General features: G+C 42.8%; 1 protein-coding gene across 1 annotated transcript; it reads right to left on the reverse strand.

Annotated features, from left to right (window-relative positions):
- Positions 1-606: 606 nt before the first annotated feature.
- LOC307182340 (G-protein coupled receptor 176) lies at positions 607-26,254 on the reverse strand (the record flags this gene model as incomplete). Its single annotated transcript, XM_079913586.1, has 3 exons — positions 607-1,897; positions 5,563-5,815; positions 26,248-26,254. 3 exons carry the CDS (start codon positions 26,252-26,254, stop codon positions 775-777), a joined length of 1,383 nt encoding a protein of 460 aa, XP_079769712.1. The 3' UTR covers positions 607-774.
- Positions 26,255-27,570: the final 1,316 nt, after the last annotated feature.

The following is a 27,570-nucleotide window of genomic DNA, read 5'->3' on the forward strand; positions in this document are numbered from 1 at the left end:
CATGATTAAAGCTTGCAGTGTTTTCCAATCAACACTGCGGACTTCTCTTTCTGAGGCCTTAGTGATGCCCGGAGATGGTCAGGATAATCAAGGACAGAATATCTTCCTAATCCCTGGGCACATCTATTGCCATGTCTGTCAGATGGGGCTGCAATATTCATTCATCCCTCACCTACATCCCAGCAAAGGAGATGAAGGGCATCGGGAGAAACTGTGAGTCATGTGATCAGGCTGTCCAGAAAAAAGGTATCAAATGCCAAGGTTCTATCTTCCCTAAAGATACAGATCAATATAAACCATTTTGAATATTTGTCATTTTAAAATCGATCAAATAGGCGTCTTCTTGTGGCCGCACGGCTCCATAATTATCTTGGGCTTCTCTTAGAGTGCCCCTGCTTCCTTTGAACTCACAGACATTCTTCTCTCCGTGTATTCTTTGCAGGGCCCGGAACTGAGATATCCCCAGGAAATGCACACAGAGAACCCACCCAAGACCTGTTTCCCGCTACCCAGCTTTCGTCTCCACAGAGAGAAATGTGGACTTTACTGAGGATCACTGAGATAAATATATATATATGTATAAATATATATATACGCCCTCAATAAAGAGGACATCCGATTTTATATAGATTTCCCTCTCATTCAAAAGCATCCGGCCCATAGAGGAGGAATCAACCCACACTGGGTTGCAAGGAGATCAGACAAATCACAGGCCCAGTGAAGGGAGGGCAGGAATGTGGAAGGTCTGTTGCTTCCAGGGATTTACAAGACTTGCTAGGAATCCACCTTTGGGAAGATGCTCACTTTATTGTTTCTGCTCATCTTCCGTTCCACCCTGCCTACCTTGGGCATCTTTGTCTGGATCAGCTCTTCCGGGGTGTTGCCCAAGGGGGGAAGCAGCCTCTTCTTGCTATTTCGGGTCTCCGAGAGCCACTGTGGAGGCAACTCAAATGGCCCAAAGCCGAATTGCAGGGAGTACCTGTCAGGGAATGTCTCAGGTTCCACAGGGACCGCTGATGCCACCTGGGATATAGAGTCCACGGTGCCCGGGGGTGGTGCAGGGGTAGCAAACTGCGGCCCCTGCTCTGCCTCCAGGCAGGTGGGAAGTAGCTCCCTGGCCTGGAGGTCAGCTGAGCCGGCATACTTGGCTTCACTCTCTTCCTCGTCATCTGTGGGCTTAAAGATCTGCTGCTGCCCAATGTGGAACATCTCCAGGAGCTGGCTGCCCGAGCGCATGCTGGGCTCCAGGCTGGCATCGGCCACCCCGCTCCCTGTGCCCACCACATTCCGGCGACTGTAGCGGTGGTGCAGTTGTACCAAGGTCCCTACCAAGCACTTGCGGATAGATTTGTTCACAGTAAGAAAGAGCACAGGGTTCGCCAGCAGAGAGACTTTGGGCAGCCAAATGGCCGTGAGCAACAAGAAGACAGAAGTGTTGGGAACATTGAGCACAGTCTGGTAGACGACCAGTGTGGCATAGGGCACGCTGCATAAGATGAAGACCATCACCATGGACAGCAGGGTGGCGTGCAGCTCGGCCTCCCGCTGGGAGGCATAGGGGATAGAGATGGTGTTCTGCGGGGTCCGCAGTGCTGCTATGACGACCTTCTTCTTCTGGCTGGCACTCAGGGCCCGGCGGATCAGTATCAAGAAGAGGAATACCACGGCCACAGGCACGATGACCGTGGTGATGTTGTAGACCAGAACGTACACCAGGTGGCCCAACGAGTTGCTCCAGACTTCCGTGCAGGTGGACATGGCATAGATGTCAGCCACGTTGGTCACCGCAAACACAGGGACGCTGGCCACCACGGCATGGGCCCAGATGTAGATCACTAGTTCTCGGGACTTTGCATCAGATATTTTTCTCTCCAGAGGATAGAGGACTGAGTAGTACCTGCCAAACGCACAAGCAAAATTCGTTTCACAGAAGATACGCTTTAATTAGGGGAATCTATATTACTAAAAGTAGGAGAGAGGAAAGAAAGGGTCCATTTCTTCTATTCTGCCTAAGACAGAGGAAACCACTGGGGGAATTAGGAAGCTAGACCTTAAGTTTTGAGGATTTTGCTGTACAATTCACAGTTAGCTTTATAATTATTGCCACCAGGACTAAATCCAAAAGAGTGCCCTCAATATAAAGGATATGTCCCTCTGCTGGAAAGACACCTCTTTTTCAATTTAAGGGTGAAGGGTAATTTGTAAAAAAATTTTTTACCTGGGCTAGAGGAGCTTGAGGGCAATTTTCAAAGCCACTAAGAGAAAGGAAATGTGTCTGCACACAAATCCAAAGGAGACTCGTGCCACAGTGGATATGCACGGATATCACTAGCACTTACAGCCACCTGGGGCAGAAGAAGCCAGTGTGAGGGAGGGACTCTGACAAAATCCTTCCACAAGATCAACCTGACTGAAAACAATCATGCCTGCTCCACCGCCATTGTTCCCATGATAATCGCTCAGTATCCCTAAGAGCAATTAATAGACTTAAAATGCCTGCATGATTAGATTTTTGTTAAAATCAGGGAAGACTTTTTTCCTTCAAGCTTGACTTGATTATTCTATAACCACCTAATCAGAATTCCAAAAGCACCTTGTTTCAATATCACCTTGTTTCAATATCACCTATGACTGGGGGAAACGGAGTAATGTGTTAGACTCTAGAACCACATCTGTCACGAAAGGGCAGCCAGCAGCCCTCAGAGATATGGCGAGTTTCTTCACCTTAGCTCGGCCCACGTCTGTGCAGTCAGCTAATGCTGGAGTCGACCTTCCAACCCTATTAACATGCATTCCCTCGTGGGGCCAGCTGAGCAGGCGTGCCTTCTGTCACAAGGATTTCTGAGCACTACCTATCTGCTAGGTATTGTGCCAGGCACTAGAGTGCAAAGATGGAAGGACGCACAGGAATGTTTCTTAACTAAATGGGGAAAGGCGGCATGTAAACAAACAATTATAACCGAGCAGATGATGGCTCTACTGGAGGGACGCACAAAGGAGGTGGGGAAAGGGAGCACCTGGGAAAATGTCAAGAGCAAGCAGCCCTGTGGTGGAGTCTGGCAGGGGACAAGCTGTGGGAGAGACGATGCAAACACAACACAACCACGGATGACCAGAGATGGATGGAGTGCAGTAAAATGTGTTCTAGATCACTTTCTGGGAAGGGAAAAAAAAAGAGAAAGAAATGTATAAGTTATGCACGCTCTCAGTTGTTTTTCTCTGAACACAGAGAAGCTTTTCTAACCACCGCTCAGTAAATCCAGTGTGGTGACCCCACGCCCACGCATGAATACACGTCCACTGTCTCTGATTCCCATTTGCTAAGTGACAGGTGACAAACCCAGGCTTCCCGTCATTTTTGATTCCATTCTAGGTTGGGAAATAGACCGCAGCACAAGCACACAGGCTCATATACATCATTTTGTTAGTATGTGCGTCTCTAGAGGATGATGCGGGAAGTGTAGGTGGCCTCCCAATTCACTTGCTGACTTGGTGCCACAAAACAAATATCTGGGAAAGAAGTGAGAGAAAGAACTGTTTTCCCTTTGTCTTCATGCACAACAAACCTATACTTTCCAGTAATCTGCATCTCTGAATAATGAAATAGGAATTTACCAAACTTGCTTTTCTACTAAAAGAACTTGCTTATCTTTTTTAAAAAATTAGGAATTTTGGATTAATACAATATATAAAATATATAAAATAGATAAACAACAAGGACCTACTGTGTAGCACAGGGAACTATATTCAATATCTTATAATAATCTATAATGGAAAAGAATCTAAAAAAATATACACACACACACACACACACACACACACATATATATATAACTGAATCACTTTGCTGTATACCTGAAACATTGTAAATCAACTATACTTCAATTAAAAAAATAAGAATAAAAGACACACTTAAAAAAATGATGGCAAAAATACAGTAGATTTTCTGCTGGAAAGAAAATAAGGATTTCTTATTATTTGCATATTTTCTTGCCTAAAACCAAAGGCTCAAAATAACCCACAGGGATTATTGCATTGCTTCCAGGTAGTATAGCAACCTGTCCAGAATAATGTGTTACTACTCTTGTTGAATCCTATTCTTAAAAAACCTTCAGGATTCATAGCAGCATTATTTATAATAGCCAAAAAGTGGAAACAACCCAAATGTCCATCAACTAGTAAATGCATAAACAAAATGCGGTATATGCATACAATGGGAATATTATTCGGCAATAAAAAGGAATGAAGTAAGTTAAGAGAGTAGATCATGAGTTCTCATTACAAGGAAAATAAACATTTTTTGGTATCTATATGAGATGATGGATGTTAACTAAATTTACAGTGAATCATTTCACAATATGTGTAAGAGAAGTCATTATGCCATATACCTTAAACTTGTACAGTGCTGTATGTCAACTATAACTCAATAAAGGTGGAAAGAGAAAAAAAGAAGTACTGATACCTGCTATAACATGGATGAACCTTGAAAACATTATGCTGAGTAAAAGAAGCCAGGCACAAAAGAACACATATTGTATGATTCCACTTATATGAAATGTCCCCCCATACAGAGACAGAAAGTAGATTAGTGGTGGCCTCGGTCTGGGAGTGGGAATGGGGAATAACTGTACATGAACACAAGGTTTCTTTTTAGGGTGACAGAAATATTCTAAAGTTCAATTGTGGTCATGGCTGCACAACTGTACATATACTAAAATTCATTGACTTGTACATTTTAAATGAATTTTATGATATGTAAATTATATCTCAATAAAACTATTAAAAAAAAAAACCGTCAGGAAAGAAAAGCCCACCATGTGGACTGCAGACATAAGACCTCACCAAGCAGGTAATAAGGGGCCTCCAGAAAGACACACCTGCCGTGAACACAGAATGGATCAACACAAAAAGCATTAGGAAGGGCTTCCCTGGTGAGGCAGTGGTTGAGAGTCCGCCTGCCGATGCAGGGGACACGGGTTCGTGCCCCGGTCCGGGAGGATCCCGCACGCCGTGGAGCGGCTGGGCCCCTGAGCCATGGCCGCTGGGCCTGCGCGTCTGGAGCCTGTGCTCCGCAAGGGGAAGGATGGGAAGAGAAAACAAACACCATCACAATATAAAACCTTGGAAGTAAATGCTCCAAAGGAATTCTGGTGCTATCTGGCCAGGTCCAACAGGGCTGTCTAATCATTTGTTAAATAGCCACTGAATTGTTCTCTTGTTCTTCCAGAAATGTTTTCATCCTCCATCAAAAGGCCCTAATTGCAGAGTTAGCAATCTGATGAACAATCTACTGCAATTTGCAATGCAAATACCACTAATTCCAACCAAGCTGAAACTATATCATGATCCAGCTCTGCCCCAGCATCGTCATGATGTAACCTCCCCAATGCCGTCTTCTGTGAGGCATCTGTTTCAGCAATCGACTCTCTTTCTGTTGACAACAAGCAGATTAAAAAGCAGTATTTGGAACACTGACTATTCACTATTTGCTTCGTGATGCTAATTTTTCAATACACTTAAAAAAAAAAAAAAAAAGTTGCACCCCTGGCTACCTGATCTTACCTGTCCAAGGCAATGGCAGGGAAGCTGAGGATAGTCACAGAGCAGAAGACTTTGTGCAAAAACTTAACGACCTTGCAGAAGAGCATGGTGTAGATCCACCAGCAACAGTGAGGACTGGTACTGAGGATGATGTCGAAGGGCACGCAGACCAGGCTGGCACAAATCCCCGAGCAGGCCAGGTTTTTAATGAACCTGTTGGTGACAGATTTGAACACGGTTGTGCGGCAAGTCGACCATAACACCATGAAGTTTCCTGGCCAGATAGGCAAAAACAAACAAAAAAATGTTTAAATAAAAAGAAAGAAGACAAAAAAGAAAGAAAGAAAATACAGGTTAATAAAAAGATTGAAAAACCATATTTGAGAGTTCATTTCAAAGAACTTTAAAGGCATAGGATATTGTCAATTTATGTGAAATTATTAAATCACTTTCATAAGTATCAAAAAGTCTAGAAGAATTTTTTAGCCATGAGTTTTATTTAATTTTAGGCGTAATCGTATTATGATGATGATTCTGTCTCACCTGAGTATAAACAGTCAGCTAGGGATTACTTAACCTCAGCCAGTCTACTCTAACCAAGTTTGCAAATGACCTCGCCTTACCAAACTCTGTAACAGAAACAGGACAAAAGCCACACATGTGGCTTAAAATTTCCTAGTAGTGATATTTTTAAAAAGTAAAAAGAAGCAGGTGAAATTTTAATAGCGTATATTATTGAACCCAATCTATACCAAACATTATCATTTCAAAGTCATCATTACTTTAAAAAGTATTAAAGTAATATATTCATTCTTATTTTTGTGCTACATCTTTGAAATGTGGCGTGCGTTTTTTTTGCTGTTGTTGTTATTTATTTATTTATTTTTGGCTACGTTGGGTCTTCATTGCTGCGCTCGGACTTTCTCCAGTTGCAGTGAGTGGGGGCTACTCTTCGTTGTGGTGCACGGGCTTCTCATTGCAGTGGCTTCTCTTGTTGCGGACCACAGGCTCTAGAGTGCAGGCTCAGTAGTTGTGGCGCACGGGCTTAGTTGCTCCGCGGTATGTGGGATCTTCCTGGACCAGGGATCGAACCCATGTGCCCTGCATTGGCAGGCAGATTCTCAACCACTGCACCACCAGGGAAGCCCCTGGTGTGCGCTTTTTAAATTGAAATATAATTAATATATAACAGTGTATTCTTTTTAGGTGTGCATGGTGTATGTTTTATTTTACACTTACAACACATTTTCAGTTCACATTCGTCACATTTCAAGGGCTCCATAGCCACATGAAGCTGGCGGCCACTGGACAGGCCTGCACTGTTCTAGACCTTTAGTGTCAATAACACACTTGCCTGTCCGTCTCTGAGCATCTTCCTCCTGTGGCTTCCACAGGCCTACAGCCTCCTGGTGTTCCTCCCACCTCTCCCAGGCCCTGGCTGCCCCAAGTCTTCTTCACCAGGCCCTTCCCCATCCTCTCTCTCCAGCTTCTCCCTAGGTTAAATCACCCATTCAGGTGGTTCTCCACTGAAATGCTGGTGACTCCCACATTCATGGCCCAGACTAGGCCTCTCCTCTCAACTCCGGACTCCTGTCCCACTGGACATCTGATTCTCCACCCCTTCTCGGTCTGTTCTGCCCACCCATTGTCCTCCAGAGCCTACACAATCCAGGGCCAACCTGCCTAATCTCACGCCACGCTGCCCCTGGCTTGCTGGGCACTGGCTACGCTGCCCTTTTTTTCTGTTCTTGAAACACAACGAGGCTGATCCGGTCTCCACGCCTGTGCACAAATTTTTTATACTGCCTAGCATGGTCCTCGTGTGTCTGATTCCTTTTAATCCAGGTCTTAGTATAATTGCTGCCTCCTCAAAGAGGCCTCCGCAAACCATATTTTTATTTTAAATACTCACTGCTCCTCCCTCCAGCATACTCTCTTATAATATCCTCTTGTGGCCTTCTCAGCTCTTATCATAATTATTAATTTGTTTACTCATTTTCCCTTCAGTTCATGAGGATAAAAAAAATGTCAATCTTGTTCACTATTATAACTCCACTGCCTAGTTCAGTATCTGGCACAGAACAAGCATTCAGTAACTATTTAGATGAATGAATTTGAAAGAGGACAAACAGTAATCAAAAGTCCCTGCAGCAAGATAACCCGTTTCGTAGTAGGAATGTCATGAGAGGCTATTCTGAGTCAATAGTTCCCAAACCTCACTATGCATCAGAAGTACTATACCAGACATCCTGAATCATAGTTATAGGTATAGAACTGGGAACCTGCATTTGTAACAAGCACTTCAGATAGAGTTGGCTCCCAGACTGAAGTTACAGAAATGCCACATCTAGACAGAGACTGTAGCCTTTCATCCCCAGAGTCTCACAGGGCCCAAGTCGTCAGGTATGCTGGGCAGCCTACGTTACCAGGGGAGATCTTACCTGGTGAAAGATCCAGGTCCACATGGCCAGTCAGTCATGACCCAAGGACACTGCTCTCTCCTGGGCACAGGCACACAGAATGCCCTCTAATGACTGAGGCAACAGCTCAGCCTCATGCAGAAGGACAGCATGGTGCCAGGGGAGGGGAGCACAGGGCTCAGGGCTGCAGCCGAAGCCACTACCAGGAGCTGCCTCGCTGCCTCAGATGCTGACATAACTTACTGTCAAGAGTCTCTTTGCAGACACAGTAGTCTACAGCTACTTCTTATCTGCCAGAAAAAAAATGGGCACTGCATTTAAGTAAGTAGGCCAGCTGCCTCCAGGAAATTCTCTACCAAACTTTCCTTACATAAATATGCTGACTCAGTGAGATGAAATTCACAGTGTGAATATATACACACGTTTGTTCAATAGAAAAGCTGTTTATACTAATGTTACCACCTCAGGCCCCCTCAAGCTTTCCTGTCACCAAGGTTACAGACAGCAATAATGATATATTTGAAGCTCCATCTATATGGGGATTTTTTTTTCCTGGCCTTTCCCACTGAAATACAGATTAGGATCTGGCTGAAGCATCTTTCCTCACTTAAGTTTTACAGATAGGACTGAAAATCTGGTAACCATCTAATAATGAAATTGTCCACTTAAAGAAATCTGCCATGGGACTTCCCTGGTGGTGCAGTGGTTAAGAATCTGCCTGCCAATGCAAGGGACACGGGTTCAAGCCCTGGCCCGGGAAGATCCCACATGCCGTGGAGCAGCTAAGCCCGTGCACCACAACTACTGAGCCTGCACTCTAGAGCCCACAAGCCACAACTACTGAGCCCACATGCCACAACTACTGAAGCCTGAGCGCCTAGAGCCCGTGCTCCGCAACAAGAGAAGCCACGACGATGAGAAGCCCGCGCACCGCAACAAAGAGTAGCCCCCGTTCACCACAACTAGAGAAAGCCCGCGCACAGCAACGAAGACCCAACACAGCCATACATAAATAAATAAATAAATAAATTTTTTTTAAAAAAAGAAACCTGCCGTGAGGAGAGTGTCATAGTATCTTCAGTTGTTAATATCGGGGCTGTCTCCAGTCCACTAGGGGACTTCCTATAAAGACCATCCTTCTGCTTTATAAAACAAGACCCACAGGATTTTCTATTTCTCTATCACTGTTAATCTTTGTCGCTTGGTAGGTTACACTGAATAAAACATTTTGTATAACAAACAGGAAAATTCATTGCAAAGGAGAGGACAGGCTGTGTGCCAAGGTCTCTCATGCATACAGCAGATTTCTTTGAAACTAATGTCCATCATTACCCTCATACTCTAACTCTCTTATCTTTCTCTCTCCCTCCCAATTATGTCAGGCACACTTTTTTATTGTATTTTTCTTAAATCATACATTTTATTAGTAAGTCCACGCTTGCGAATGAGGAAACTTATTTTCAATGAGTTATTACTGAAAAACCCGGATGGCTATAATCACATTGTATCTCCACTTACTTATAAAACTCTACGAGGCATCTGAAGCCTAATCCCTTTTCCTAAGAACCTGAAGCTAAAGAAGCCTCTATGTTCTTTCCCTCCTTTAAACCACCTCTCTCTGTCTTCACTTAAAAACTGACTCATTTGGCTCTAAGAACCCAAATTAGAAAAAAGTATCAGGAGAGGAGCACCCACACTCAAGATCTGATTGGCCACACATTAAAAAGAAAAGTGTGTGTGTGTACACATGTGTGTGTGTGTATACACACAACAAAACAAAATAATTACAGACTTGATCATTTAATCTCATGAGCACTTTAGATTCTTCTTAGCTTTACAAGGTACATCAAGGATACCTCAGCATATATTTTAAATAACACAGTATTCAACCTTGAGATACTTTTTAGTTTAGACATCATGGTCTAAATCACCCAACCCCCTTTAGAAATGATTCAAGTTCTCTACCCATTCTTCCTCCTTACATATTCCCATTATATTTTCTAATGCTGGATTCCATGACAACATTCAGTGCCAGGGCTGTGGGCACAGCAACACAATTAGTACACACTCACAGCACACACAACCAAAGGGGAGTAAGAAGTAGAGCATGATGGCGCTGGTAATACAAACCTACTCTCCCTGGGACTGCTATTACTCTATCATTACTCCTCATCTAAAATACAAATCAAGGTTTCTCTTTACACAGTATAATCTGATAACAGACAATGCATAAAAGGACAAAAAAGAAAGTAAAAATTACCCACCCAGTGATAACTAAGTGTAAACTTTAAGTATTTATCCTTCCAAACTTCTTTTTATGTATACGGACTTTTTGGTCATGCCAGTGGGACCAACTACTCACACTGCTTTTTTAGATCTTTTTCCGTAACAACCACCTTTCTATACAATAAATAAAAATAGATCTATATCATCATTTTAGCAGCTTCATAAAAGCAATAGTGCTTCTCTGGTTATACCCTAATGTATTTTGTCTATTGCACATTGATGATTTTTTTTTATAGCTGGTTTCAATACATCTCTATTATACAATGTTGAGATCAACATCCTTATATATTTAAGTTCGGAGGAAGTGAACTGATTATTTACTGAAGATAAATTTCTAGAACCAGAAGTTCCGGGTCAAAGAGCTTACACATTTTTTATATATATTGCAAAATGACCCTCCACAAAAGTCATATGAGAGAGGTGTTTCCCCATATGCTAAAAGTTCTGCTGTCTCACTAAAATATTTGGAATTTTGCATACTTCCTCAATCCTACGATTCATATTTTCCTTATTTCCAGAAAATTTTCATCCATTGCCTCTGAATCTTGCCCTATCCTTTCTCCTTATTATCTTCTTCTGGAATTCTTATTAGATTTACGTTAGACCTCATTCTAGTCTCTTAACCTCTCATTCATATTTTCCATTTTCCATCAATTTATTGTCTTCTGCAAACTGAATGCTATTTCTCATGTCTTCCTTCCATTTTATCAATTCTCAATTCATCTGGAAGTAATCAAACCATCATTCTTTCTTTCTTTCTTTTAGCTTCTTGGGTAGTAAACTTTTTGAAATTTGTATTTGGGTCCACTTCAAACTGCTTACTCTTTATTCCTAGTGTCTAGTTATTTTACTATGGCTCTTTTCCTTCTTTAATCTGTAATCATGTTTGTTCTTTTGGCTGTGTTGGCTCTTTGTTGCTGCGCGCGGCTTTCTCTAGTTGGTGGTGAGCGGGGGCTACTCTTCGTTGCGGTGCGCGGGCTTCTCACTGTGGTGGCTTCTTTTGCTGCGGAGCATGGGCTCTAGGGTGCCCGGGCTTCAGTAGCTGTGGCTCATGGGCTCTAGAGCGCAGGCTCAGTAGTTGTGGCACACAGGCTTAGCTGCTCCACGGCATGTGGGATCTTCCTGGACCAGGGCTAGAACTGGTGTCCCCTGCATTGGCAGGCGGATTCTTAACCACTGTGCCACCAGGGAAGCCCCTGTAATCATGTTTTTTAAATGCTTGTACTTTCTTTTAGATTATTCTATTGTTTCTAGTTCTAGATGTGTTAATTTTGCCATTTGTTGGTTCTCCTGGCCCTCCTTTTATGGTTTTCCTCACATGGTTTTTAATGTCCAGTTATGAGCTCATAGTATATGGGGGTTGTTTTTCTGTGGCAGGCTACAGACCCTGGTTGTGGAAATGTTTCAAGTGGCTAGCCAAGCACATATTAGTACTTTGTTGCACTTTCATGTGCAAATCAAAGATAATGCAGTTGAAAGACCATTCTGAGAAAGGTTTAGTGTGTGGGGAAATTTTTACCCTAGGGAGACGCAGGATATTTTAATGACTAAGAGCACAGACCCTGAAGCCTTACTCCCAGATTCAAGTCCCAGCTCCACCACTTACTAGCTGTGTGATCATGGGTGAATTAACTTCTCTGTGCCTCAGTTTCACCATCTGTAAAGTGGACATAATAACAATGCCTATGTCCCAGGGGCATTGTGAGGATTTAATGAGCCCATACAAGTAATATAAGCACAGCACTTAGAACAGCTTCTTGTGCCTAATACATGCTACGTAAGTAGATATGTCACTGTTATTATTAGTTGCAAAAGTTTCCAAGGAAAGGTCTGACAGAAGGGAAACAGTGAGAGGCTGGGCCAGAGGAAACGAAACCTGGAGCTGTATATAGAGAAGATAGAAGAGGACAGGTCCCTAGAAGGACTTGGAAGCAATCAGGAAGAAGAGACAAGGTAGGACTGACTGGCCTGCAGGTTCCACATGGAACACTGGGTTCTGACAAGGAAGAAACTCCTAGGTTTACCCTGTGGAGGTCCCTTGGGTGGTGCTGGCAAACTCACAGCAGACTGTCCCATGGGGTCATGATGGGTGCCTGGGACTATCGTGTTTGAGTAGTTGTGACAACTTCAGAGCTCCGTCCTCAGGCCTGTGGCACACACACAACTTGTCTCTCTCCCTCTCACTGTTGTCTGGATTCAGTGACTTCACTAAAGCCTTGTCTCCCTGGCAGGGGGGGCAGGGGCCGTTGCAAGATCTGCTCCCTCCTAGAATGTCCAGCCTCCATTTGAATTGCACGTGACAGGTCTCAGACCAAGGACATCTCTTCTCCAGATGGAGTCCTGCTCCTAGAATCCATCAAGCCTATCATAAGACATTCCAGACACCTTACAGGAATCTTGTAGCAGCACACAAACATGATACATCTTAATAAAGCCCCAGAGTGAATTAAAAACCCAAAGGGTCAAAAAAAATCAAAAAAGGAATCAATGGTCTTGACATCGTTTCATTAAGAAAAATGAAAAATCTCAAAGTGATGATGACTTCCTAATGTTTTCAATTTCAATAATCTAAACAGCTTGAAACCATCAAGAGATTATTTGTATCATTATGGGAAAAGTTTTAAAAATGCTATCTGGCCAACGATAATGGTACAAGTAATAAAATAATGATTATAACTATACTTTATCATTTGCTTTAAAAACTTTTTAAAACATTAATAATTACCCACCATCTTCCCAATAGGTAGCCACTAAGCACTCTTGTGCATTTAGACACACAGGTTGAGCAATTAAGAATTTTAATCAGAATTTAAATTTTGAAAAAGTCTATTCAAAATTATTTGGAAAAAAAAAAACTTCAATTGGCCCTTGAACAAAGCATGGGTTGATCTGCATATAACTTATAGTCAGCCCTCCACAGTTCCTCCACATCCATGGATTCAACCAACCATGGAATGTGTAGTACTATAGTAAATATTTACTACTGAAAAATATCTGCATATAAGTGGACCCACGCAGTTCAAACCCATGTTGTTCAAGGGTCAGCTGTATTCAGTTTCTTACCACCTTTCTAGAAAGTAAAGGTGTTCCTGAATATCTGAGGGCATTTCTCCATTTTATTTAGGTATGGTTCAGAGGTAGTTTCATTATGACACTGATTTTTGCAAAGAGTTAGTTTTAAGAGAATGCTAGGGCTTCTCTGGTGGCGCAGTGGTTAAGAATCTGCCTGCCAATGCAGGGGACATGGGTTTGAGCCCTGGTCCGGGAAGATCCTACATGCTGTGCAGCAGCTAAGCCTGTGCACCACAGCTACTGAGCTCTAGAGCCCGCAAGCCACAACTACTGAGCCTGCATGCCACAACTACTGAAGCCCACATGCTGCATCTACTGAAGCCTGCGTGCCTAGAGCCTGTGCTCTGCAACAAGAGAAGCCACTGCAATGAGAAGCCCGTGCACCACAACGAAGAGTAGCCCCTGCTCGCCGCAACTAGAGAAAGCCCACATGCAGCAACGAAGACCCAGGGCAGCCAAAAATAAATAAATAAAATAAATAAATTTATTAAAAAAAAGAATGCCAGAGGGCGAAAAATGCGAGATTGACTAATTAAACCCATTTTGAAGAAGAGGAGAGGTACAACAGTAACTTGATTAATATTACCAAAGCATTCAGTAGTTCCCTACTGCCACTAGGAAAAAAACAAATGCAAACTTCTCAACATCATACAATACCCTTTAAGATACGACCCCTGGCTGCTCCCAAGCTTACTACCCAAAGTTACATCATTATGATAGAATGAAATACCCCTGGAAATCTAAAGGGCAAATCCACATTTTTCTCTGAACCCTTAAACCTGCTGCCTAAGCAAAACCCTCAAAGGAAACTCCCTTTCATTAGCAAGAGTGCGAGAGAGAGAGAGAGAGAGAGAGAGAGAGAAAGCAAAGGTAAGACAAGATAGGAATAAAGAACTCCTCAGTGTAGAGAAGGCAAATGGTACCTGACAAGTTCAAAAACAAAAAAGACACTGTTAAGCTCTGTGAACCTGGGGACACAAATATTCAAACTGAGTTACAAAGTTCACACTTTCAAAGGAAAGCTTAAATAGTTCTAAAAATGATTCTATTTTATTCTGATTTTTAAAAAATCTTTCTCCCGTTAATCTATGTGGGTAAATTTCCCAGCTACCCAGAGAGTCAGCACTGGCAAGGTGATAAGTAGCTTTTTGCCACTGGTATTATTATGAATTATGGCCGCAGCAAGAACAGGGAGGAAAACAAGCTTGTAGCCAGAGCACTGTGCCTGGTGGTTTTCAATACAATTTGCTCTTCCTCTGAGTCTAAAAGTTTGAGCCTTTCCCTCACTAATGAAGTGTCAATTTGCTGTAACTTGTGATTAAACTATCTAATATCTGCCCAACTCTTTTTAAACTGATCATTATTAGCGTGAGAAAACTGTTACTTTAGTTACAATTAATCTGATTCCAGAGGTTGTTCTGAAATGACACAGAAGGTTCCAATTAAGCAGGAATTGGATTAGCAGGAAGAAGCTATGTAGTAAGTTTATTAAAATTCATGGTGAATTTCAAATAATTGCTTTGAATGAAAAGCATCTTATGAAATACATATCCCCAATCTAACCTTGGATGGTTTCCCCTTAGAATACGTGTTCCCAATGAATAATTCAGATAAAATATTAATAGGATTCAGTTTTGTAATACATAAGAATATAGAAAGAGACTCCAACAATAGCCTCTTCCATTCAACTCCTGTGAGGTTGCACAAAGAATTTTAGGTGAGTCTGCAACAAATGTGCATATGTTTTAGCAACAATGGTATCCCCAAAGGTAAGGCAGACCATATAACTCAATCAAGACAAAGAGATCCCAGTGACCACAGCCACTGGGGTTCTCTCATGGAAGTTGCAATGCCCCTGAAACTAGCTCAATCTCTCACATCTCTCAACACACAGCAAGATGCACACAGATCTAAAAGGTAAGAAGAAAGACTCACAAAATCTGAAGTTGATAACTGTCCCTTTCTTTTTCTTTTTTTCTTTTTTTTTTTTTGTGGTACGCGGGCCTCTCACTGCTGTGGCCTCTCCCGTTGCGGAGCACAGGCTCCGGACGCGCAGGCTCAGCGGCCATGGCTCACGGGCCTACCCGCTCTGCGGCACGTGGGATCTTCCCGGACCGGGGCGCGAACCCGTGTCCCCTGCCTCGGCAGGCGGACTCTCAACCACTGCGCCACCAGGGAAGCCCCTGTCCCTTTCTTTGACTACTGAAATTTTTTCCATATAAACTAACCAGAAAATTTTCATAACTTCACAGGATTCCTTGCTCTCCGATCTCTCACATTAAATAGGTTAACCTCCCTGAAAGGTATATTATTCCCTGAAAAAAAAATATGGCAAGAGTCTCAGTATCATTGGTCCCATCTAACTGTGACAGCTTCGAACCTTTAATAACCACAAGCTCCATTTCCCCCTCAGTAGGTGTATAGAGAAAGCTTCCAGGGAAAAGGAGGAAACCAGTTATCAAACTCTCTCTCTCATTACACAAGCTCCCCCTGGATCTGCATGCTAACAAGATATTCCTGATTAAGTGGAGGTGAAGTAGTTCACTGCCTTAAATGTCTACGCCACAGGCCATCCTACTAAGAGGTTCTTGTCTATATTAAATTGCTTATGTAGTCTTTGAAGGCAGGGTCTGTATCTTCTGCAGCATTCATATAGCATTAGCCTAGAGGGGTTATTTCTCCCATAAAATAGTGTGAGATTACGAAGCCTGAGAAGAACCTTATCTGGAAATTCTGTTGACCCTCATGAGCACGAACCACGGTTTTGTATCTAGGAGTTGCTTCATAAATACCCAGATAAATGAATGAATAAAAGCTTGAAGTTCAATGTGACTCTATCAGAATTATCAGAATGTTTTTTCTGTGTACTCAGTTTTTCAGGTACATCTATTGATGCCAACTGCCTATGATCAACAAGCTGAATGTTTACTATCTCCCGATCGCCAGCACACAGTGTCAGAGCAGCTTGAGAGTGATGTATTCAACGATATATCACACTATACTATAATTAGTCTAGTGAACGTGCACAGAATACACATGCGTTCTATTCTCCTACGCCCTCAGTTCCAGTAACTACAATTATGCAGTCTGAAAGGGAAAATTATGTTGGAACTATTTCCAAAGAACACAAGGGTAAGATAATTAGAGGGCTAAGAAAGGAAAGTGAGCCCAATCCTGCTTCAGTCCACAGGGACCCAGCGTGGCTGATGTGAGGTGGAGGAATAAGATTTTGGAAATGAGCATCCCTTATTCCTCATGATCTGGCACAATCTGACAATGACATTAATTCAGAGTTGAAAGCTCCATTGCTTTTTTTTTTTAGCTGAGTTTGGAAGGAGAAGGGGAGAGGCTGGAGGGTGAGGGGCAAGAAATGGCAATTCTAAACCTTCTCCTAGCAGATTTCGGGCCACTCCCTCACTAGTGGGGAGGTTCCATCTGCTCTAGCATAGACTTTCCCATGTCTCCTTCACCACTTTCTCCAATTCCTGCAAGGAAAGAGGAGGCCAGCAGCAGAGGGGTGTTTGTAGAGTGAGGAGCTGGGATCAGGAGAGCCAGAGCAGCAGATGGTATAAGAGCTGGAGGAAGCCAGACCCAGGCCAGGGCCAGAGACACATGGTCAAGGCAGGGAAGGCTCTGGAAGGAAGTGATGGATCTGAAAGTCAGAGCTCGGTGGGGAATAGAACACAAGAGACATTGAAAAGATGAGTTACAGCACACAGCCCATCAAGGCCCACCAACAACATAAGAAAATGAAATAAATGCTCAGATAAAATACTAGGAGCCAAGAGCTCTGTAAGAAGCGGGGATTGGCACATGGGTAACATGAAAGGAGCTTGATAAGTGAGACAGCCTCAGTCTAGACTCTGAACTTGGATATGACTCTTTGTGAGGCAAGAACTGAACCAATAAGATGTATTTAGGGGCCTTGCAGGTGTAACACGATTTTGGAAATACCTGTAATGAAGGGCACGTGGATGGGCAGCAATAACACCTTTCAGAAAGCAGATTCTTAACATTTCTCTTTCTCTCTTTTCCCCTTTTTCTCCTTCAAGTAGTAGCAGAGGATGGAGAGAGAAGAGAAGATGACAAAAATTGAGAGCAAAATAATAGGGAGAATAATTGCAATTCCATTTATCTCCACGCCAAGACCTAGCTTGTACGTGCATTTCCCAGTGACTATTTAAGGCAACCAAGGCCTTCTGTGCCTGAATATTCATTAGTCACATTGCTGAAAACTGGACAAAAGGTTTCTTTTCTTTGTATCACATTCCAAGAATCCAGGATTCATGATTATGGTAACCACAGTGATACAGATAAACAGAGAAGGAGAATTCTCCTTTAGCATTTCATGAATAAGCAGCTTCCAATTCCTGTATTTTTCCTCTAATATTTGCTGATTTGAATAACACTGAGTCACTTACCGTGTAATTTTCCTGCTGGTTCAAAATAAAATCAGCATGAAATACTATTAGCTTGTGTAAAGCACTAAGATCAATGAAGAGATGTGACCTCTTAATTCCCCATTATGAAACAAAAGGCCAGGGGAAGCTTTTTTTTTTTTTTTTTTTTTTTTTTTTTTGCAGTACGCGGGCCTCTCACTGTTGTGGCCTCTCCCGTTGCGGAGCACAGGCTCCGGACGCACAGGCTCAGCGGCCATGGCCCACGGGCCCAGCCGCCCCGTGGCACGTGGGATCCTCCCGGACCGGGGCACGAACCCATGTCCCATGCATCAGCAGGTGGACTCCCAACCACTGCGCCACCAGGGGAAGCATTTTTTATCTTGTGAGATACTGATTTTCCTCTTTGTGTGTTTGTAAATTACTGGCTTTCAGAGTGTAGTCAATGACACTGATTCAATGTGAATGAAGTAAATAAGATAAAATATAAAATCTGTTCACTTTCATTAAGCTCCAGTTTCCATTAGTCTTGCCTCTGACATTATTCTTATAAAGGTTTAAGCATGCAAACACCATGGCCGAAGGCAGAACATTGGCTAATAAATATTAGCCAACAAATTTTAATATTACCCCAAGGAAATAAAAGTGAGCATGTATACAATGGTCAAGGAAACAGTGACCAGCTACAACATTTTAAATTGTCATTTTTCCAATTAGAAACTCTACAATGCTTTAATAGGAATAAGAATGTAATCTACAACATTTAATTGACTTTATACACTCACATAAATGGAAGGAACCTGGAAGAGTCATCTACACCTCCTTGTTTCCACATAAGACTATGTAAATCTTGTGCAGAGAAAAGATATTTTTGCTAACTGTTAAGACTTCTGGGAAAAACAATACCTTCAGGCCCCCCTATGGTAATCAGCTTCCAAGATGGCCAGTGATCCCTGCCTCCTGGTATTCCTGTCCCCACGTAGGCTTCTCCCACAACTGAATAGGTAAACAATGGGATGTAGCAAAACGACAGTGAGACTTCCAAGGTCATAAAAGACATTGCCATAAAAGACACTGTCTTAATCTCTTGAATCACGTGCCTTGGGAAAAGCCAGAAGATTCTGGCTACTCATTACAACCTCTGCGTCTCCTTCCTCTACCTCTCAGCTTTTTCACAATGAAAATAGCTTTAGTTTATTTCTTTTTTTTTAAGATTTATTTCTTTTTTTTTTATTTTACTTTATTACCTTTGGCTGCAACCGGTCTTAGTTGCGGCACACGGGATCTTTGTTGAGGCATGCAGGATCTTTTGTTGCAGCGTGCAGGCTCTTCGTTGTGGCGCGTGGGCTTCTTGCTAGTTGTGGCGTGTGGGTTTTCTCTTCACTAGTTGTGGCGTGCAAGCTCCAGAGTGCATGGGCTCTGTAGTTTGCGGCACACAGGCTCTCCAGTTGAGGCGCATGAGCTCAGTAGTTGTGGCACGCGGGCTTAGTTGCCCTGTGGCATGTGAGATCTTAGTTCCCAGACCAGGGATTGAACCTGCATCCCCTGCACTGCAAGGTGGATTCTTTACCACTGGACCACCAGGGAAGTCCCAGCTTTAGTTTATTTCTGAGTGTTTTTTTTTAAACTAACACATGTTCACTATTATAAATTCAAATGGTTCAGAAAAGTATAGGAAGAAAGAAAAATCACCTGGAATCCCACCACCTTAAGATAAACATGAAACATGATTAATATTCTGGTCATCATCTTTTAATACACCTCTATATGTGTATAAACACAATTTTATGTAAACGGTATACCATTTGTACATAGTGTTCTTCTTTGTGGACACTAGTGTGATTTTCTCACTATTTATTCGTAAATTTATACGCTGTATTTAGACATATATGAATATATCACAGTTTATTATTCACCCTTTGTCCTCTAGATGGGCATTCACTTTGTTTATGAGTTTTTGCCATTATAAATAATATTGCAATAAATACTGTACATATATGCTTATTTTCTGGTGTTTATATTTCTGTGACATTGATTTCTCCTTTCCACCAGCAATGTGTACAGAACCTTTTCCTCCAAAATTTTTGCCTATAGCAGGCGCAATCACTTCTCATGGAGTTTTGCTAACCAGTGGGTGAGCAGTTATATAAAGATCCAGAAGGGGTAGTCCCTGTGCCCAGTGCCCTAGGCTTCATGGATGAGGCATCACTGGTAGGGCATATACTTTTCAGAATGGGTTACTGTTAACATTTCTGGAAAGCACTTCAGCCAGTTTGGGGTTGAACACTGCTCTAGTCCACCATAAGCTCAGTAACAGGTCTACTTGGGTCAGGCAGACCTTCGTACATCATGCTCTGTCTCCTAGATTACATACACTGCCTCTGTGGGGGGCAAGCACCCCCAAGAGTGTTAGCATGAATTGTGCTGGGGTGCCTACTTCACCAGCCAGATAAGGAGGACAGAGTGGCAGAAGAGGGAAAAAGAGAAAAACCTTAGGCCTCAGAGGAGAGCTGCAACCCACAACACATCAGTCCCCAGAACTGTGGTACAAATCTGATCCAAGAAACATCCAGTCTGAGCAAGCCAGAGCAGAACAAGGAATGAGGAATTAAAGGTACCGGCTAGAAGTAGAAATGGGAAGTCACTTCTAGAAAAACTTACTATTCAGCAAAGGACACTGAGAGGGAGTATACTTCTGGAAAAAATTTCCATAGCTGGAGTAAAGACAGGACCCAGGGATGCTTGAAAACTAGAAAAACCTCAGGAAAGGGGGACCACACAGGAAGGTGGACCTAGTTTTAGCAAGGAAGGTGCAAGAAAGGCTCAGAAGCTGCTGGGCCCTAGGAGTCCTTAACTCTCCAGGTGCTCCTCTCTCTAAGCCCGACATGCTGGCCACTGGAAGGTCCTCCCCTGCTGCAGGGGGCTTCTACAGGTTCTGCAGAGAGCAGGGTAGAGCAAGGCAGCACGCCCACAGCGTGACCACCGCAGAGCTGGGGCAAAGCCAGAACACCCACAGCATCTGTGCACACACGTTTCCTTCTTGTTCCTGTAACCTTTCCAAATGGCATTTACATGAAATCCATCTTTTCGATGGTTTTTAATTCATACGGTGCAATGAGCTTCTATGATTAAAATCCATCATGCTCATTAAAGCTGCTTCTTCAGCTCTTGCCTGGAGAAAACTGAAGCCTGTGGAGGCCTGAAAGCAGTTGCAAATGTGCCAGCAGGGTCAGCGTCCAAGAAAGACCACTGACCACTGACACAGGGTATCCTCAGAGAATGGCAAAAAAAAAAAAATTAAAATTAAAAGGAGAAAACATTTCCCACCACTAGTTAGCGAAAATAAAATTTATAAGATCAAGTATTAAAGGGTATGGGGATATAAACATTTTATGGTTTTGGTGGGCAAGTAGATCGCTATAGTGAATGAAAAGTAACCTGGCAGTATCTACTAAACGCATGTTCCTTGACCAGTCCTACTTTTGTGAAACTATCCTACAAATAAAAGAATCAATATATAAGGCTGTACATTGAGCTATGTTTGCTGAAGGACTGCTGACCATAACCTCAAGATTGAAAACAACCTGAATGCCCATCATCAGGATAAACTGTGGCATGTCCCTATAGGAAGGTAGAGAAATATATAGAAAGATACACCCCAGGCTGTCAACATTGATTACTTGAAGCAAAGTGGAATGGGCGGATGGCATAATACACGTGTGTAACTTAATTTGTTTCTAAACTAAAGAAGTGAAAGGGAAAATATGTTTGCTCACACACACCTCTCTATGTCTATCCAGCCTGGTATGATGCTGAAGACAGTCTTCAGCTGACTGAAGACAGTCAGCTTTAGGGGTTAATTTTTCTATTTCCAAAAGTCTACTGTTAAAATGCAGATATTTCTGGGTTTTTGGCCCTTACCACCTGGGGAAATGATGTTTTGCTCGCTTTCCGGCAGTGATAGCAGGCTGAGGGGAACTTCCTTTCCTAGGACAGGTAGGCACCTATGTGGGGAAGAGAGGGGCAAAGGCACTCCCTGGCTCCTAGCCTGACAGACATGCGCGTTGCTGACACTGAGGGAGAGACACTGAGAGGAGAGGTGGATGGGGCCGGCGTTTCCCACCTTTGCCTGAGGCCACTGTGACTTTAGACGCTGCTCAGGCTTCCTTCCTGGTTCACTGAGGGTGGAGTTGGCCCTCTGCCAGCTAGAAGGGCAGCGGACAGACGGGGACCTTGAGGGGTTCTGGGGGCGCACAGACTAAGCATCGCCTGAGACAGTAACAGGGATCAAAGGTGCCAGACATGGTTTCTTGCAATCAATTCGGGGAGCAGGACAAGTAATCATAAAAGTGTGATTTTCCTCAGCTCCAATAAAATGAAAATGCCTGCCTTTGTTGTGAAGAGCCAGGAGACTCAAAAAAAAAGAGTTAGAGGAGACATCGGCATGCCCCACGGGCAAACAAACCACTGCTTCCAGCCTGATGCGAAACTGAGGATAGAGGCGCTTCAGCCTATACGAGAATATAGCAACACTGCCCTCCCACCACATCGCCTGTGGGCCTGTTCGTCCAGGCTGGAGTAACTGGAATGGAAGCAGAGGGTGCTGATGTTGGGAAGAACGACGGCTCACCAGCATTCAGCGAGCACTTACTCCCTAAGGCTTTGCATGCACCATGCGCACTTTATAAGAACCCCATGAGATAGGTTCTATTTAATCCCACTTTACAGATAAAGAAACTAAGGCACTGAGAGGTTATGTCATTTGCCCGAGTTTATAGAAATACGAAGTGGTAGAGCTGGAATTTAGTCCCAAGCAGTCAGACTCCAAAGTCAGGATGAAACCACCGCACCAAACTGCCTCCGTAGGAAGAGACAACACCTGATACTGCTACCTGGATGCTAAGAACAAGGACCGAAGATTCATTCCCAGAAATTACCTCACCTCTGGTGGAATGGATTTATGAAAAACCGTGGCTTAACGAAGGAAGCTATGAGATGAGAAAAAAATCCCAAAATTCCAGGTGAGATGTGCGTGCAGGAAACAGGGAGTTCACAAGCATAACCAATGTTCTGGGGTGGAATCTAGGAAGGTCTTATAGAGTGAGGTTGCAGCTGTCTGCAGGGAAAAGTAACTCACCCTGGGATGGCAGGGTGAGCTTAGGACACACCCAGGAGGGACTTGAAAGTATAAGTTGCTTGACGGACTGGTCAACAATTAAAATGAGAATTAGTAAGCCAAACCTATATGGTAGAATTTGTTTAGACTACTTTCTCTGTTATACTGCGTAGGCACTTATTGCTTTGACTTTATTGGCACTGCCCTCACCTCACCTGAAAACTTGGCAACCTGGTTTTACAGCTCCAACACACAGACTTTAACCATCTCCCTCAAGGACAAAGTTGGCCCCTTTCTGAGTCCCCATCTCTCCTCTCTGAGCAGGAACCACTCTGCTGCCTACCACATCCAGCAACTCTACTCCTAAGCATAGACCCAAGAGAAATGAAATCACAGGTCCACAGAAAAATTTGTACACAAGTGTTCATAGCAGCACTATTCATAACAGCCCCAAAGTGGAAACAACCCAAATGTTCATCAACTGACGAACAGAGATAATGTGGTATATCCATACAAAGGAGTATTATTCAGCCATAAAAAGGAATAAAGTTCTGATACATGCTACAACACACATGAACTCAAAAACATGCTAAGTGAAAAAGCCAGTCACAAAAGACCACATATTATATGAATCCAACTGTGTGATATGTCTACCATAGGCAAGTTCATAGAGACAGAAAGTAGATTAGTGGTTGCCTAAGGCTGGGGGTTAAGGGGCAATGGGGAGTGACTGCTAATGAGTATGGGGTTTCTTTTCGGGCTGAAGAAAATGTTCCAAAACTGATTGTGGTGATGGTTGCCCAACTCTGTGAATATGCTAAAAACCATTGACTTGTACACTCTAAAGGTGAATTGTCTGGTAAGTGAATTATGTCTCAATAAAGCTGTTACTGAAAAAGAAAAAAAAAAAGGCTCAGTCAGTGTGTGCCTGAAGGTGTGGGGCACCGAAATGAGGGAAGACTTTTTTTTTTTTTTTGCGGTACGCGGGCCTCTCACCGTCTTGGCCTCTCCCGTTGCGGAGCACAGGCTCCGGACGCGCAGGCTCAGTGGCCATGGCTCACGGGCCCTGCCGCTCTGTGGCATGTGGGATCTTCCCGGACCGGGGCACGAACCCGTGTCCCCTGCATCGGCAGGCGGACTCTCAACCACTGCGCCACCAGGGAAGCCCGGAAGTTTTCATATGTATTTAATTACACGTCCCTTAAAGGTTGCGTTGAGTGACTGTTTTGCAGGGAATGTGGTCTCCTGAATCAGTCAGAATATAAAGACAGCTGGCACAGAAATGTGTCTGGCATCTCAGACATGGGCTCCAATTTCATGCACCCGAGGAATGTGACATTGCTCCCTCACTGGGTGAGCCTCCTGCTCCTCGGGAAGCCACAAAACAGGGCAGCAATTAAACATACGAAGTGTTTTGCTTTGAAGATATTCTCTCTCGTTCTCTCTCCCTCCCTCCCTCTCTCTCTCTCTCTCTCTCTCTCTCTCTCTCTCTTTCTTTCCCTCACTAACCCGCTCACACGCATACACAGGGAAAACCCATTTTCTACTACTTCTCCCCAGATGTTATAGTAGAAGTACCCTCTCTCTGTCTCCTCCTTTCATAGTTCAGCAAACAGCTTATTCATTTCATAAGAGCAAACCTGTTGCAACCCACTAATAACAAATCACAGGCATAATTACAACCCCAAGCCTAGCATAGCTAATTCTCTTACTAAAAAAAGAGTCTGGTTGTGAATATTTTTCATAAAATTAAAGGATAATTACTTAGAGTTCCAGATCCACTGATGGGCAAAAAGCTATAAAATTAAGGTGAAAACAAAAATCTTACGTTCCACAAAGATTTATTATGGGGAAGAAGTCAACCAACTGTTCTCCATTTTCAGAGGCTTGAACAAGAGAAAACAGGAATCGATTGCATCAAAGATACTTTTTTAAAAATAAAAAGTAATATTTTGTCCTTAAGGATGCTTAAGCCCTTGAATAAACTTCATGGAAAGGCTATGAAATCTCCCTTCCTTTAGGGTTGTATCATTGTTATCACTTAAGGTTAGATTTGGCTAAACAAGAAATAGTAGCATAAGCAAGGCAAAAAAGTGTTTCTGTCTCATATAAAAATCCAGAGACTGTCCAGGGCTGCTTACAGAGGTTCTGCCCAACAAAATCTTCAACATCTTTCCAGTTCACCATTCGACCATCCCCAATAGGGGGGCCCCATTTCTCATAGTCCAAGGTAGCAACTAAAACTCCTTGAAACACATCAGTATTTCAGGCAGCAGGGTGGAAGAAGGGATGAAGCTGGGAAAATGATAGCATGTGTCAACTGTCTTTAAGGAAAATTTCAGGAAGCTATCATGTGATGCTTTGCACTGGTTACAGGACCACACTGGTTGCCATGGAGCCCGTCTTTACTCTGAGTAGCCTGTGCCTATCTAAAAATCAGGGTTTCCATTGTTATGGAAAGAGCAGGAAAGGCTGCTAGAGAACAACGCTGTCTCTGCCACTGTCCTCAACACTCATCTCTTTTACTTTGGGCTGTTACTTCAAAAGGCTCTTCTTTTTATAAAAAGTCTAGAGAGAGAGAGAGAACGGAATTTTTCACACTTTGTATACTCAGAGACATTTAAGTACCTCCCTATTAGCTACACTTTGGGATAAATTTTTACCTTTGTTCTTCTGCTTTAGGTTTGAGAAGGGATGCAATTATCCTAGCCCCAAAATAGTCAGAATATTATCAAGTAAGTACAGGATAAATAATCAATAAATAAAACTATAAAAATTATATAAATAAGCAAAAAAATGAACAAACCAAAAAAATCCTTATTGTCAAGACCTTACACTTAATGCACACCTGAGGCAGTCCACGTGTGACATCAAACAACCACTTAAATGGGCTACGCTGCTGAATCTGGTAGGTTCCAGCTGAACTCCTTGGGCAGAACCAGCTCTTAGAGAGGATGTTTTTATTTGCAGTAACTCATGTAGGTCCAGACTATCAATCTCCAGGACAGTGGAGAAAGTGGACTGTTCATGACCTCTGTCGGTTTTAGATGAGTAAACTTTGGTTTAAATTACTCTGTTTTAAATCATGTATAAAGTGCTTTATATACATGTGTATATATATATAATTATAAATACAGATATATAGTTATTGTCTTAACAGATAGATTTTATTTATTAATAATTAATAACAATAATAAGGACGTAATAAATACTTGGCCCTAGAGACATATACAGATTTTCTTTTTAGAAAGTACACACTACTTTAAACAATGATATATCGTGATACCTAGACAGTCATTGTGGAATTATTTTTATCTGAGAAGATTATCATTTAGTTTATTACTAAAGTCAATTAAAGCAAATATCTGTGAAGTCATCCTAATTGCACAGGCTAATTATGACAACGCACACTCACCTGCCATTCTGTGCTGGAAGGGAGATAATCAGAGCTGTCAGGTCCCCCACCAGATCATAATACTTCCACAGCACATTTTTACCTCTCCGTGTTATCTCTTCCTTTGCTATGTGTAAGTTCACACTCTTATCATCTGATTGAAATATGATGTTCCTGACTCACCATATAATATAGGACCTTGGACCACTCTGTACCAGGAGGACTCTGGTCCCACAGCCCCTCCCCGACCCCCTTTGTTCAAGAAAGAAGAATTCGGAGACTTTATGAGAAACTTTAGCCAGTGCCTTGAACGCAAGGAGATGAAAAGAGACAAACTTCTGGGAATTTGGGGGAAGAAGGAGATAATCTCGAGACACTGTCAGATGTGCAATCAGAGCCTGATGGTTGAAATGGAAAAGGAAATAAGAGTGGCTCTCACATGGGCATCCAGACTTTGGAAAGCACATGTGAAATGTCTCATTTGAATCTGAAGAGGGCTGGTGCCCTGCAAGTAGGGGACGAAAACCAGCACAAAATAGCCCCACTGGTATGTATTTAAAAGGTAATTTATAAACAAGAAAAAAATTTATACTTCTAAATCATTACTTTTATTATCCTTAGTTTGGGCCATTGTTAGACTAACTAGGCATTCAATTCAATCCTGAATATTAAGAGGCCCTACTGTCCAGCCACTCCCACCACCATAACCACCACCACCACCATGAAAACTGCTGCCAACTGAAGCAGAGCTCCAGGTCAGCCCCAGTGACAGTGAATCAAACCAGCATTCCCAGAATCACATTTTGCATGTTAGCCCACATCTGGAGTTTGAACTTACCAGCCGACTGACAGAGCAGTAGCACTCTCTGCTTGTGCAAAAGATCATTATATAAGCGTAGCTCTGCCTGAGGTGGGAAAAAAGCCTAATCCCCAGCTAAGATGTCATCTGGATTTAAAACGCAATAAATCTCTTTCTAGAGTAGATATGCTTTTAAAATACCAGACATCTGATGGCAGCAGGTGCCGTTAACAGGAAAGAAAATGCTGACTTCAACAACAACAAAAAAATAGCTTACAGATCTGGGAATTTAGCCCTGTTTCAGAATATAGGGTAGCGAGTACTCTCTTCTATGTGATTTTGACTCACTTCCCTCCTTTAATTTTCCCTTCAGTCCTAGGGGAGGCCTGTAAAGCTGAGAGCAGAGGCTGTTAAACTGCTATGAAGATATTATTCTGTCATTTTCCACTCAAGTTCTCCTTCCACTGCTGAACGTGGAAAGAATAGCATCAGTAAAGTGTCCGGGGGATGGCTACTATTGCTCTTCTAACTTTTACCCAAACCTT

Source organism: Stenella coeruleoalba (assembly GCF_951394435.1).
Source record: "Stenella coeruleoalba genome assembly, chromosome: 2".
Taxonomy (NCBI): Eukaryota; Metazoa; Chordata; class Mammalia; order Artiodactyla; family Delphinidae; genus Stenella; species Stenella coeruleoalba.